The sequence below is a fragment of the Ovis canadensis genome, chromosome 16 (assembly GCF_042477335.2).
Source record: "Ovis canadensis isolate MfBH-ARS-UI-01 breed Bighorn chromosome 16, ARS-UI_OviCan_v2, whole genome shotgun sequence".
NCBI classification, from domain to species: Eukaryota; Metazoa; Chordata; class Mammalia; order Artiodactyla; family Bovidae; genus Ovis; species Ovis canadensis.
The window spans coordinates 48,433,217-48,448,329 of record NC_091260.1 but is presented as its reverse complement, the minus strand read 5'-3'; the positions used below and the strand labels follow the sequence as shown (position 1 = coordinate 48,448,329).

The window sequence follows — 15,113 nt, the reverse complement described above, 5'->3', positions numbered from 1 at the left end:
GCAGCCCTCAAAAAGAAATGCTCCTTTCTGCATCAGAAACAGAACAGAACTGAGTGAGAGCAAGACTGGAGGGGTGGTCAGGTGGGCTGTTGGTTTAGGGTACAGAAGTATTTATCAATTCAGCTCTTATAGGTAATCTGAGAATCTGAGCTTTGTCTGATCTTTGAAAGCAAGAGTGGGGACAGATATGCTTCTTCCCATCCTCAGCACCACGAAAGATGACCAAATGATCAATGCTAAGAACTGCCTGAGGATAGACCAGCAGTGCTCACCTGGGGATGTGAGCTTGGTAAGGGGAGCAGGAAGCATGTTTTGTAATATCTGGAAATGCTTTGTGTTGTCACAATGAGGAGGACAGGGGTGCTGCTAGAGTTAGTGGGCTGGGACCAGAGATGCTGCTAAACATCGTGCCAATGTACAACATTGCTAAGCTGAGAAATGCTGGGCTAGGCACAGTCCTAGAACCAGAATCTGGGCCAAGAGGCCAGTTGACTTAGTAATGAATATACTAAATGTGAAAAATTATTGGGGGCCTGAATCAGCTATCAATATAGACTTGTTTCTGGGCTGGAGGAACCTCAGGAAGATGTAGAAGTAAGCACAACATTGGAGACGGCAAATAGAAAGCAAAAACTAAGCAATCTACCAACAAAACCATCTCAAATGGGTTACCACATAGTTCCAAAATACAGAAAGATGACTATAAACAAAAAATAAAAATGCAACAAAATCAACAATTGAAAGATGGATTTGCCTCAGTTTAAGCTAAAATAATAGGACAATCTGAAAGTGACCTTAAGGATACATCAAGTAAAAATAAATGAATAATATCTGTAGGAGAGTATGAGAATACTTGAAACAAAAATGGGCAGAGATTAGGTAAGAACAGGTGATTACCGAAAAGAACCAATTTAAAAAATTAGAACTAAAAACCTTAACCATTGAAACATAAATTCAATATATGGGATGAACTATGGCTTGGACACAGGTAAAGTGAACAAGTATCTTGGTCTGTCTGGGACCGAGAAGTTTCTGGAACATGGGACTTCAGTGCTAAAACTGGGAAAGTGCTGGGCAAACTGAGACTGTTGGTCACCCCAGACATAGATGAAGTGAATGGGAAGAAGTTGATAAACTGATTCAGGATTCATCACAGAGGCATAGAGATAAAAAAAATGTGAAAGAGCAGTTATAATCACATAGGATAGATTGAATCTATCCAGCTTTCACTAGAGTAACAGGGATGCTAGAGAAAAAAAAAAAAAAAAAACTAGGAAGGAGGAAATGACAGAGTAATAGTTTTTGAAGAAATAATAGGTTAGAATCTTATAGAGTTAAAGAAAATCATTAGGCTTTGCATCAGGGGTTGACAACTATAGCCCATGGACCAAAGCCAGCCTGCCACCAATGTTTGTGAATAAAGTTTTATTGGAATGCAGCCACAGTCATTTGTTTATGCATTGTCTTCAGCTGCTTTCATGCTACAATGATAGAGCTGAATAGTTGAAACAGAGACCACAAAACCTAAAAATATTTACTGTTGGCTCTTGACAGAAATATTGTAGATCCTTGCTCCAACTTGCAACTCTGAGTATCAGGAAGGATAAATAAAAATCAATTCACATGTCTACGAAGCACAGTAAAGCTATGAAACATAAAGACAAAGAAACGTCTTGAAAGGAATGACAGAATTTTACCTACAGGGTAAGACAATTAGACTTACATAGCATATGATTCCGGAGAAGGCAATGTCACCCCACTCCAGTGCTCTTGCCTGGAAAATCCCATGGACGGAGGAGCCTGGTAGGCTGCAGTCCATGGGGTCGCTAAGAGTCAGACATGACTGAGCGACTTCACTTTCACTTTTCACTTTCATGCATTGGAGAAGGAAATGGCAACCCACTCCAGTGTTCTTGCCTGGAGAATCCCAGGGACAGGGGAGCCTGGTGGGCTGCCGTCTATGGGATCGCACAGAGTTGGACACGACTGAAGCGACTTAGCAGCAGCAGCAGCAGCAGCAGCACATGATTCAGCAACACTGGAAGTCAGTGAGGTAAGTCTGTAAAGTGCTGAGGAAAAGTAATATCAATTTAGAATATTTATGTATGGCTGTGATTCATGGGGTCGCAAAGAGTTGGACACGACTGAGCGACTGAACTGAACTGAACTGAAGCTATCATTTAAGATTGAAATTTAAATGAAACAGTTTTCAGTCATACAAAACTCAATATACATTGTAGTATATAATATTATTCCTCTTTCAAATGGGTATTACTGCCATTACCCTGAATGCATAAATATTATACATCCCTACATCTCTATCCTTTTTAGCTGAGGCATGACTATGCAATTTATTCTGGCTGATTAAATGTGAGTAAAAGTGGAGTACATTTCTTCCAAGTAAAAGTGTTAAGAACTAGGAATTGGATTGGAAGTTTATATTCAATGGGTAATTGCACTGTATTAAGATTTTGTTGTGTTTGAGAGAATAATAACAGAAATACTAAATAGCAGTAGAAATTGTTAAACAATAAGTTAGAGCAAGTGTACTTGGGTAAGAAGATATGTGAATCCAGAGCCCAAGAGTAAGATGTGAGGAATAATGCTATATACAGAGTTTTATGAAGTATACAGATCGAACAATATATGAGAGTTAAGAGCTTAGAAACAGAGTCACACATATATGGGAACTGGACATAGGACAAAGGAAGCAACAGAAGGAAGTAGGTGGAAAAAGAGACTGAACTAGAGAGTACCTGATAATCAGTTATCCACAGGTATAAAGACCTGATTATTAAGACCTAAAGGTGAAAATAAAATCTTTAAAATATTTAGAGGAAAGTTGAGGAAAATAGCTTTAATATTTGAGAGTAGGGAATAACTGTTTAAAACTGACATCAAAGCAGAACTGATAGACTTATTTTAAAATTTGACAGCATTAGATTTAAAATTTGCGTATAAAACAGCGACACTAAAAATAAAATAAAAAAGCCATGGATTCAAAGCATAAAATTAGCAATGCATATAACTGACATGAGCTTCCCTGGTGGCTCAGATGGTAAAGAATCTGCCTGCAATATAGGAGACCCAACACCTGGATTGGGAAGATCTCCTGGAGAAGGAAATGGCAACCTACTCCAGTATTTTTGCCTGGGAGAGTCCATGGACAGAGGAGCCTGGCAGGCTACAGTGAGTCAGTAGGTTTGCAAAGAGTTGGACATGACTGCGTGACCAACAGGTTCCCTTCATAAATGACATAGAGTTAATCCCTAGAATATATAAGGAATTGCTATAAATCAACATGAAAAGATAATCCATAGGAAATGAACAAAGCACATGAGAATTTACAGAATAGGTTACCTGAATGGTCAATAAACTTACAGAAACATGTTCCATCTTGGTAGTAATCAGGAAAATTGAAACAAAAATGAGTTTTGCTATGCCAACAAGAGTTTACTTTCCAAAATATACAGACAGCTCATACAAGTCAGTATAAAAAAATTAACAATTCAATCAAAAAATGAGCAGAAGGCCTAAACAGACATTTCCCCAAAGAAGATGTTCAGATGACCAACAAGCATGTGAAAAGATGCTCAATATCAATGATTATTAAAGAAATCCATATCAAAACTATAATGAGGAATCACCTCATACTGATCAGAATGGCCATCATCAAGTCTACAGGGGAGTTCTCTGGTGGTCCAGTGGTTGAGAATCCACCTTCTAATGCAGGAGACACAAGTTTGATCCCTGGTCAGGGATCTAAGATCTCACATACCACAGGGCAACTAAGCCTGAGAGACACAACTAGAGAGGTATGTGCACCACGAATAGAGAAAGCCTGCACATAGCAACGACGACAGAGCACAGCCAGGGTAAATAAATAAAAGGAAAGAAAAAGGGTCTACAAATAAAGCAGGCTGGAAAGGGGGTGGAGAAAAGCAAACCCTCCTACGGTGCTGGTGCTGCCACTATGAAAAACAGTATGGAGTTTTCTTTAAAAACAAAAAATAGAGTTACCATATCGTCCAGCAGCCCCATTCCTGGGCAAATATCCAGAAAAGACAAAAACTCTAATTAAAAAAGCACGCATAACCAATACAGTATTGTAAAGTAATTAGCCTTCAATTAAAATAAATAAATTTAAATTAAAAAATATATATATATTTTAAAAAAGCACCCAAATTAGAATACAACCCTGAGATCTGGTTAAATGATCAACACTTTCAATCAGCTTTCAGAGGTCACATGTATCGGTTTCGTTTGAGGCTATCTTAAGAGTCAAATAGAAAACTGAATAAGAGAATTATATACATTTTTATATAATTATATAAATCAAAGACTTAAACAAAACAAAAAAAAAGCACGCATGAAAACCACTGTTCTTAGTAGCACTATTTACAATAGTCAAGACATGGGAACAGCATAAATGTCTATGGACAGATGAGTCAACAATGAAGATGTGATATATCTGTATTTATATTTATATTTATATTTAATAGAATATTAGTAACAAAACAGAATTAAACAATGCCATTTACATGCCATTTTACATGGATGGACCTAGAGATTATTATACTAAGTGAAGTAAGTTAGTGAAAGAAAGGCAATTATTATATGATGTCACTTACATGTGAAATGTAAAAAAATAATGCAAATCAACTTATTTACAAAACATCCTCACAGACATAGAAAGCAAACTTATGGTTACCATAAGGGGAAAGGAGGGGAAGAAATAAACTAGGAATTTGGGATGAACAGATATACACCACTATGTATAAAATTGATAGACAATAAGGATTTACCATATAGCACAGGGAACTATATGCAATATCTTGAGATGACCTATAGTGTAAAGCAATCTGAAAAAGACTATATATAGATATATCACTGTGCTGCACACCTGAAACAACAGTATTGTAAATCAAGTATAGTTCAATTTAAAAATTTTTAAATGAATAACATTTTGCATATAATAATACATTCTCAAAACTTTATCAGTAAATCTGGCAATACCAAGTTTTAGGGATGATGTAGAGAAATGGGAAATCTCATAAAAGATGAGCAAGAGATAAATTGTTACAATGATTTCAGAGAAAATTTTGCTAAATTCAGTAAATTTAAAGGTGCCCAGATCCCTTATGCAAAAGAATATTTATTCTAGTAGTGTTTGAGATGGAAAATAATGACAACAAATTCAACATTGGATAATAGATGACTAAATAAATAATATAATTACACAGAAATAAAATAGGTGGAATTAGAGCTGCATGTGTCCAAATGCATATATACTGAAAACATACCAATGTCAAGATAAAAGAATGCAAATGCAGAAATCATAGAAAAGCAAAGTGGGCAGTCACTCTTATTTGGTATCTTATGGATACAGGCAGATTAAATAAAAATATAAAAACATGTTAGGGAAGGTGAGGTGTCACTCTCAGAGTCGACATTCCTCTACCTGTAGAGGGAGGGGCATGGAACTGGGGAGGGTGAAATGAGGGCTTCAACTTTGCCTTTTTTATTTTTTGAAAAGATGGCAAAATGGCAATAATGTGACAAAATGGTACAATAATATGCATGAACTCTGGGTGTGAGTATGTGAACATTTGTCACGCTGTTTGCTAACATGCTACAGTATTTTAAGAAGAGAAGGGTATAGGAGGAAAGAAAGGTCAGATGAAATGCATCTCCAAGAATTAGGGAAATGATATTATATTGAAGCTACCAAACCCGGAGCTGGAGCCCCCACCCATTTGCTTCAAGAGCAAGGCTGCTGAGCATTTAGCGTCTGCGCAAATGTGCTGTAAAGTGCCTCTCATTTCCTCCTCCGTGCATTGACCTGTGCATGAATGAGATCTCATATAATTTGAACTTTTCAGTCTTGGCTCAAAACTTGTCATAACAGAGTTTTTTTTTTTAACACATTGGTACAGATCTTGCAGCAAAAGGGAGGTAGTCCGTTTTGCAGAAGCAGAGGATATACAGATTAAGAGTAGAGAGTAGGCGTGCATGTGAAGGGAGTGTGTGGAGATATGTGGACTTCTATTTGGGGACAGTAGCCCGTCATTCAGAACCGTGACTGACCCCCTCCAACTTACATGATAAAGACAAGAACCACTGCTCTCCCTCTCCATGAAAGACCTGGGTAGGAACCCTAGTTCCCAGAGGGATTTTTGTAGCTCAGATTTCATTCTCTAAGTTGCCTGGGATACCAGCTCTCAATTGAGCCTCCATTGCATCCCCTCCAATTATTTGTGGGGTCACAAACTAATTCCCCTCAGAAATGCTTCACAGTTTAAACTCTTGTTTGTGTTTAAATCTGGGGCTCACAGTTTTAAAGGATGAAGGAGAAAAAGTCAGTATTGACTTTCTGAAGTCAATTTGAAAAGTTAAATTAATGAAGCCCCCTGTCATGGTCAGGGACATCCGGAAAGGATGTGCATCGGTTCAGAAAAAGCCCTCTCTCAAAATGTGAATTGGACAATGACACGGACTCCTTTGCTTGGGAGTCTTCAGTGGCTGCTGGAGGGGAACGAAAGATGATCAAATTCATTGTCATGGCCCTGGAAACCCAGCAACATGTGACAGTTGCCTCTTGCTAGAAGCCACCTCTTTGCCCCTCTCCTCTCCTCCTGCTTCATGTGTTCTTTTAGATCCAAGCTCTCTCCTGCCTCTTGTCTTTTGTACCTGCCATTCCCTGTGCCTGAAATGGTCTTTACTGCCACATTCCCTGTGCCCAGCTTATTCTCAGTCTTCGGTGCCATAATTCTCAACCTGTACCAGGCCCCACTTTATACATTAAGGTTTTGATTTAACCAGTCTAGGCTGGAGCCTTGAGAATAGGTATGATTTATAAGGTACTCACGTGATTTCAATGTACAACCAGGATTGAGAACCAGGGCTTTAGTTTAAACATCACTGCATCAAAGACCAGACTGGTGTCTAAAGAGGATGTTTCCTTCTTATGTTCTGTCTCAGCTCCTTATTTATCTCCTTCAGAGCTCACTACCTGGTATTTTACTTACATGCTTACTCTAATTGGTGGCTCAGATGGTGAAGAATCTGTCTGCAATGCAGGAGACCTGGGTTTGATCCCTGGGTCGAGAAGATCCCCTGGAACGACTACTCACTCCAGTATTCTTGCCTGGAGAATTCCATGGACAGAGGAGCCTGGTAGGCTACAGTTTATGGGGTCACAAAGAGTTAGAAACGACTGAGCAACTAACATTTTCACTTGACTTTACTTGAATTAGCTTTCCATCTTTCAGGGAACAGTGGTCCCCAAGTGTGGTCCCTGAATTAGCAGCATCAGCATCACCTGAAAATATCAACTAGAAATGCAAATTTCCAGGCTCCATCTCTGACCCTTCAGGATATTCAGATGTGTGTTAAAGTTATATCCACCACATTCAGTGTGAGCTCCAAGAAGTCAGGCCCTCACCATCTTTTTCGCCCTGCATTCTTGTCCAGCAGAGCCCAACAAGGAACAAGGGCTCAATAAGCCTTCATTAAATACAGAGTGATAACACATTTCTTCTGTAAGTAGCTCACATGCAAATTGCAAGCTGACTGAAAGGAGCAAAACAAACTAATGAAACCCTCAAACCAATTTTATACTTCATTTCTTAAACATTCTAAGGTTTATTGGTAAAAGATGTTTCCCCTCACTGACTGTGAACATACAAAAATTTGTTCATGATTCACTATTTTCTTCTCATTCTTTTTCAGGAAATCTACAACTTGAAGTGTGCCTAAAAGTATTTGTCATGTGGACAGTTATCATTCTATTATTTCCATTTCAGGCTGTGAAGTGAGATAATTTGTTTAAAGTTTCAGATTAAGTTAATTTCCACAAGATCAGATATTTGAGAAGTAGAATCTTACTTTTTTGTCCTTCTGCTTCTAAAATGTAGAATCATATTATAAAGAACATCAAGGAAGCCATAGCCAATCCTCTACTCTTACTAAGCAACTTGAGAAAGAGCTGGCAAGACCAAGTCAAGATCCCACTGCAAAGCCAGCACTCCTTGCCACCAGGTAGCTGAAATCCATCATTCATTATAGCTTATGTCCTTGTCCTCACAAAACCCCATGTACTTTCCCACCTAATTCCCATAAGTTTCTACAGTTCCTCTACAAATAAGTTATAGGAAGAGGGTGATAACAGGTGAATTTCTCAATAACCACATGGGCCACCGTGTGGTTCCACTTTCTAATACCCACTTCCGGCACTCAACCTGGAAGAGGCAGGCTTAGTTACACCAGTAACAGAGAGCTTAGAGAAAGGCTAAGTATTTAATCATTGAATCCCTTTTTCTGAGCCCTGGGGTGGAGAGCCGCAAAGCCAGTGACCCTTTCAGTCTCCCACCCCAACAGCTCTACAAGATTTCTGTAAAGTGATCATTCTGAAAATAAGATAATTCATAATGGTACTAGCAGAAGTTACAAGCAATGCCTCCCAGATCTAACAGACGTGGTCACCAGCCTCAGAAAAGGTCCTTGGCACTTCTAAAAACCAATCCCGGGCTTTTCTTAAACCACTATCTTTCTTGGTACCTACTTTCCCTCAGCAGCATAATACAGAAAAGCTCAGGCCTTGAGAGCAGACAGAATTGTGCTCAAATTCCAGTCCCAGTATTCAGCAGCTGTGTGGCTGTGAGTAAGGGAGTCATCCTTCCCAAGAGTCAGTTTTCTCAGATAGAGAACAGGAACAATAGCAGTAACTGTTTGCAAGGAGGTGATAGGGATTTTATGGCAGAAAGTGAAGAAGAACTAAAGAGCCTCTTGATGAAAGTGAGAGAGGAGAGTGAAAAAGTTGGCTTAAAACTCAACATTCAGAAAACTAAGATCATGGCATCTGGTCCCATCACTTCATGGCAAATAGATGGGGAAACAGTGGAAACACTGTCAGACTTTATTTTGGGGGGGGGGGGCTCCAAAGTCACTGCAGATGATGACTGCAGCCATGAAATTAAAAGGCGCTTGCTCCTTGGAAGGAAAGTTATGACCAACCTAGACAGCATATTCAAAAGCAGAGATATTACTTTGCGAACAAAGGTCCGTCTAGTCAAGGCTATGGTTTTTCCAGTGGTCATGTATGGATATGAGAATTGGACAATAAAGAAAGCTGAGCACTGAAGTATTGATGCTTTTGAACTGTGGTGTTGGAGAAGACTCTTGAGAGTCCCTTGGACTGCAAGGAGATCCAACCAGTCCATCCTAAAGGAAATCAGTCCTGAATATTCATTGGAAGGACTGATGCTCAAGCTGAAACTCCAATACTTTGGCTACCTGATATGAAGAACTGACTCATTTGAAAAGGCCTTGATGCTGGGAAAGATTGAAGGCGGGAGGAGAAGGGGAGGATAGAGGATGAGATGGTTGGATGGCATCACCAACTCAATGGACATGAGTTTGAGTAAACTCCGGGAGATGGTGATGGACAGGGAGGCCTGGCATGCTGCAGTCTATTGGGTTACAAAGAGTCGGACATGACTGAGCAACTGAACTGAACTGAACTGTTAGGGATTTAATGAGATGGTGGATGCCAAGGCTTGGGCTTCCCTGGTGGCTCAGATGGTAAAGAATCTAGCTGCAATGCAGGAGACCTGTATTTGATCCCTGGGTTGGGAAGATCCCCTGGAGAAGGGAATGGCAACCAACTCCAGTATTCTTGCCTGCAGAAATCCATGGGCAGAGGAGCCTGGTGGGCTATAGTCTATGGGGTCACAAAGAGTTGGACATGACTGAGTGACTAATGCTTTCACTACTTTTTCATGCCAAGGCTCACAAACGTTAATGGCCATTATTATTATCTTCCTGTGTTCACTAGGAGTCGTTATACCTCCTTAGGAAATCATTTATTTGGGGCTGGAAAGAAAGAATCCAATATTCGTTCAGTGTCTGGCGGCTGCCTGCACTTTAATGGGTGCTTTATAATTGCAATCTTATTTACTCTTCAAAACAACCTTTCAAGATACTGTCATAATCATCTTCATCATTTTTGGATAAAGAAACAAACTCAGAGCTTAAGTGACTTATGAAAAAACCATGCAACTAGAAAGCAGAGAATGAGTAGATAGAAATACAGTCTTTGACTGATCTATGACGTCTCCCAAGGAGAAAAAGTAGAAGAGTTTTTTCCTTCCTTTTATATGCTACCTGCCTTTCTGCAACTTGTTATAGAATGTCAGAGGCAATGTTGGGGAGAGAGAAACTAAAGGAAATCTACTTCCTTTTCAAGTAAAACCTTGATAAGCTACAAAGATAGGCATCATATAGCTTATTGCAACTGGGAAATTCATGCACCATGACACTATACAGTTTTGTTGTTTAGTTGCTAAGTTGTGTCCAACTCGTTTGCAGCTCCATGGACTGTAGCCCATCAGGTTTCTCTGTCCATGGGATTTCCCAGGCAAGAATACTGGAGTGGATTGCCATTTCCTTCTACAGGGGATCTTCCTGACCCAGGGATTGAACCTGCATCTCCAGCATTGGCAGGCAGATTCTTTACCACTGAGTCACTAGGGAAGCCCTCACTATATAGTAGGTAAAATTAAAATATGTTGCTTTACAAGAGGGTAACTTGGTTAAAAGTCGAAATATATGTTTTTTTTTTTAATCTACCTATTCTTTTAGCATTTCTTGCAATGGAAAATAATTAGGCAACAAATGTAAATGAATGTTTGTGATAGTCTTATCTGTATGACTGTAAAGAAAGTAAAATAAAACAAAAAACAATCTCAATGTCCAACTATATGGAACCGATTAAAATAAATTACAGAATACAATGCAGTCACTAAAAATGATTCATTATTAAAATGGTTTCATAACTCAGATATTATTCAAGATATTTTAAATTAGAAAGCAGATAAGGGAATGGTTTATAAAGTATGATAGTACTTATAAAAAATTATATTTATAAAATACATTTTAAATGACAAAATTCTAGAAGGATCTATACTAATTTAGCAATGATTGCCCCAGGTGATAGAACTATAGAAAATATGTATTGTGTCATTTCCGCATGTCTATATTTCTAAGAAATTTTCTTTAATAATGTGTTACTTTTACAATAAGATTGTGCTCTCTTAAGAAAACATTATGTAGGACATTAAACACACTATCCAATTAAACCTTTCTTTTTTTCTTCTATTGCTGTCTTGTGTTCCCTAAGAAAATTCAAATAACCCTGTAAATCACAATGCCCTCACTTATTTTTGAAGAGAATATGGCAATTAACATCAAGATCTTTTCTAAGAATCCTAGATCTGCAGGCGGAGTTTGGAAACATTAGTGATAGTCGTTCAGTAGTATCTGACTCTTTGCAACCCCATGGACTGAAGCCCACCAGGCTCCTCTGTCCATAGCATTTCCCAGGCAAGAATACTGAAGTGGGTAGGGATCAAACCCAGGTCTCTTGCATTGCAGGCAGATTCTTTACCATCTGAGCCACCTCTGTACTTTCCCCATTTTGGCTCATAAGATTTCAGACTACAAACTCATGCCATGAATTCTTTACCCTGTTCATTCCAGTGCCTACAGAGTGCACTCTCTACCCCCACCAAGTACCTGTAGGGATCATCGCCTTGTCCCCATTTTCCCACTGGGAGGTGGCAAAGGCCGTCATCTTCTCTATAAGAAGAGATTTCTCAGTCACAAAATCATGTTCAACTCTGATCCCATGGACTGTAGCCCACCAGGCTCCTCTGTCCATGGAATTCTCTAGGCAAGAATACTGGAGTGGGTTGCCGTTTCCTTCTCCATAAGGAGAGAAGGGGTAACAAATTTCTAGTCTTGTACAAGCTGGAGAGTTGGGGAAAGTCGTGTGGAATTAAAAAGTTATCTCTCTTCTGGACTTTGGGCATCTAAGAACACCACATGTATGAGAACACAGTCAATTACACAGAGAAATAATAGGAAACTAGCAGAATATTAGTGCTATTGTTTAGGTTCACTATGGGTTAAGCTAGTTTTTATAGTACACTGGGAACCCAGTCATGATTTTAAGCGTGCTCCACATAAGGATTTTCTATTAACTTTGGAACACAAACTGTCCCTAAGATTTGGACTATTTGGATTTTGTTTGCTTCTCTTAACTAAAATAATAAAATTCATTTTTTTTTCTCTTTCTTTTTTTAAATTTTAGTTTTTGTCCATGTTGTAGGAACATGTGGGCTCTTCGTTCCCAGACCAGGGATTGAACATGCACCTAGAAGTGCGTAGTCTTTACAACTGGACCACCAGAGAAATCCCCTAAACTGCATTTTTCTAAACAAAAGAACTCCTCTTGTAAAACTTCACTATGTTGTCAAAACTACCCTCGTCTTCAGCGATATTGCCCAATGTATATCGCTGGAGTTTTCTTCAGGTTTCTAAAGTGCTCATGAAAGGAAACTTGATTGCACTGTGGTTCTAAACCAACCATCTTAAGAAGCAAAGACAAAGAATGTAGCTTTCCTTTCTTTAAGGCGTAACTCTTCCCCTGTTCAGAGGCCAGAATCAGAAAAGGGAACTCCTGCGGCCACAGGCTCTCAACTGGTATAATAATGCCTTAGCAACTTTATTAACAAAGGGAACGAAGATGAGATAAGCAAAAATTCCAGAGGCTCAGAGGACCTGCCCGTAAGGCACACCCGGCCCTCTCTGCTCGATGTAGAAAAGATCAGATGTTTGCTAGGAGATCAAGGAGAGTCATAAAATCTATTACTTACCATTTTTCTATGAACGAGTTGATGTGCGTGGCACACAGCGACTCCGAAGATGCTGTAACTCGGACAGTGAATGTGCAAGTTAGCTATGCAGACGGTACTTCCTTTTTTGAACCCTGTGGTCTGTCCAGTTTTCACACATTGATATATAAGGTTTATTTGCATGTTATCTCAGCCCTCAGAACATTTGTGTAACTGGCCAGGTTTATCCAGTTACTATGCCTTACTGATTGATATGAAAACAGCTACAGGTAGAGCTTTGAAGTCTTAAAGATTGACACAGAAGTTTTTTTAAAGTGTCTGAATAGTAAATTCTGTGTATGTTATTAACCCATTTTATATATAAAATGAGTTTGTAGAGGATTCATATTAACATGTTAACAGTGGTTGACTTCGGTGGTGAATAAATAATAATATTTATTATTATAAATAATCCTTGTTTTGTACTTTGCCGACTTTTTGACTTTTCAATTTTGAGTATATAATACTTGTTTAAAACAACTATAATCTTAAAAAGAACAAAATTATAACGATAATTTTAATCATCAATTTCAATGCATTTAAATCTATCTCATCAATATTTAAATGCAGAATATGTTTTAACCTTATCATAGGATGTTATTCATTTCATTAAAAACATAAAGTACATAACAGTCTAGGTTCATGCGTTAATTTTTTGGTAATATTTGTTAGCAACTGACATCTTAATTTGGGGTTGCAAATTTCTAGATCTTGTGTATATTATCACGTTAACCTAGAAGAGGGGCGTCAATTTTTTTTGTTTGATCCTGAACTAATAGTAATTACTATCATGACAATAAAAATTCTTTAGTAAGTGGATATTTCCTTTTATTTATTTATTAAACAAAAATGTTTTTCAAAATTGAGATGTGGGTAGAAATATGGATAGAACCATTGCTAGGACAAGACAGAAAGGCAGAGCAGGGGTCAGTTCCCAGAGGTAGAAAGGAATTTGAGATTGCCTTGAAACTGTAGGTGTTTTTAAAATGGGGCTTGAGGATACTCAGGAGCTAGGAGAGTAGTCAGAAATTATACTGTCCCTGGCACATCGTAAGTACTCAATGAATGAATAGAGGAGGAAGATCAAGGCAAGACAGGTATGAGAAAACTAGGCATTTTTTTTTAGACAATAAGACATTGCCAGAAGACCTTGAAATGGAGACATTCTTTAGCATAACCAGGAAGCCTCTCATCCACTATCTGTTGAAATACTACAAATTAGGTTCTAAAGCAGAAGCTTTTCACCTGGCAGCCCATTAAAATCACCTGGGAAATTTTAAAAAATCCAAGTTTTCAGGTTTAACCCGAGACCATTAAATAAAGATCTCTAGTTTTGAGCCCCAGGCATCAGTGTTTTTTAATACAGTTCCCCAGGTAGTTTCAAGGTACAGGCAAGCCTGGGCTCTAAAAGGAGGAGCAAGTGACATACTAGGGAGATGACAAACAGATTAGCAGGCAAGATTTGCCAGTGGAAATAATCCTGATACCCTGACACTGTTTACTACTAAGTTTATCAACCTATTTTCACCATGCACTACGTAATAATTATTTTTTCTTGATCATTCCATGACTTTTCTCTCTGGGCCAGTCAGTTGTACAAAAATCACATGATAAACAAAAACTGAGCAATCTCCAGTCACAGTGTAGTACAAGTCTCTGGTTAAATGAACACTGAGTTTCAATTTATTCATTTGAGTTCCATTTCAGTTTGTGTTTATTTAATATTTCTAAATGTAGTATATTTAAGAAAGGTATTTTGGCTAAGAAGAAACAGGCTAAAGTTCCCATCCATAGCTCATAATACACCAATAAGTTTTTAGTTTTTGGAGCATAATCATTTTACTTCAAAAAACATGTATTTCAATTATCACCTATGTGAGTACATTTCCTGTGAAGTCAATTAAGTATGCAAATCCTTGAGCAGGAAGATGAAACAGGAAATGCAAGAAAGCTGACACAATATAGTGATACCATCTGAAGAAGATAAAGGTTTTTTTTTTTTTTTTTTTTTTGTGGTATAGGCACTGAAATCATTCCTGCTAGCAGAAGGGTGAAGTACCTTAGAGAATGCAAATGTGGTTATAATTCTTCAAATCTCTTTTCATAAATTTGCATTCTGGAGAACTATTTATGTTCAGGCAGTGGTAAAATTAAGCTGTCTCCCTGGTACAAAGTGACAGCTAGATGGAGACTGTGAGGCTCAGAGACAAAGTCGGGGGTGGAGGGGCTGGCAAATCCAGCTTCTTTTTTTTTAAGTCAGTTTACAAGATGGGGGAAGGGACCACTAATAACAATGTAAGTCACACTGCTTATGCTCCTTATTTAAAAACACTGTTGTTGTTGTATCTATCAGGTTTTAAAAGGAGCATGGTTGAAGTT

The 15,113-nt window shown here is 38.4% G+C and overlaps 1 protein-coding gene across 2 annotated transcripts in view; it reads right to left on the bottom strand.

Annotated features, from left to right (window-relative positions):
* FYB1 (FYN binding protein 1) overlaps window positions 1–12,835 on the bottom strand; it is a 172,546-nt gene extending 159,711 nt beyond the window's left edge. For both annotated transcript variants that reach the window (XM_069555984.1, XM_069555986.1), the window contains exon 1: window positions 12,717–12,835. In XM_069555984.1, coding sequence (XP_069412085.1) covers window positions 12,717–12,719 — 3 coding nt within the window. In that variant the 5' untranslated portion in view covers window positions 12,720–12,835. The remainder of the gene's footprint in view (window positions 1–12,716) is intronic.
* Between the last annotated feature and the right edge of the window lie 2,278 nt (window positions 12,836–15,113).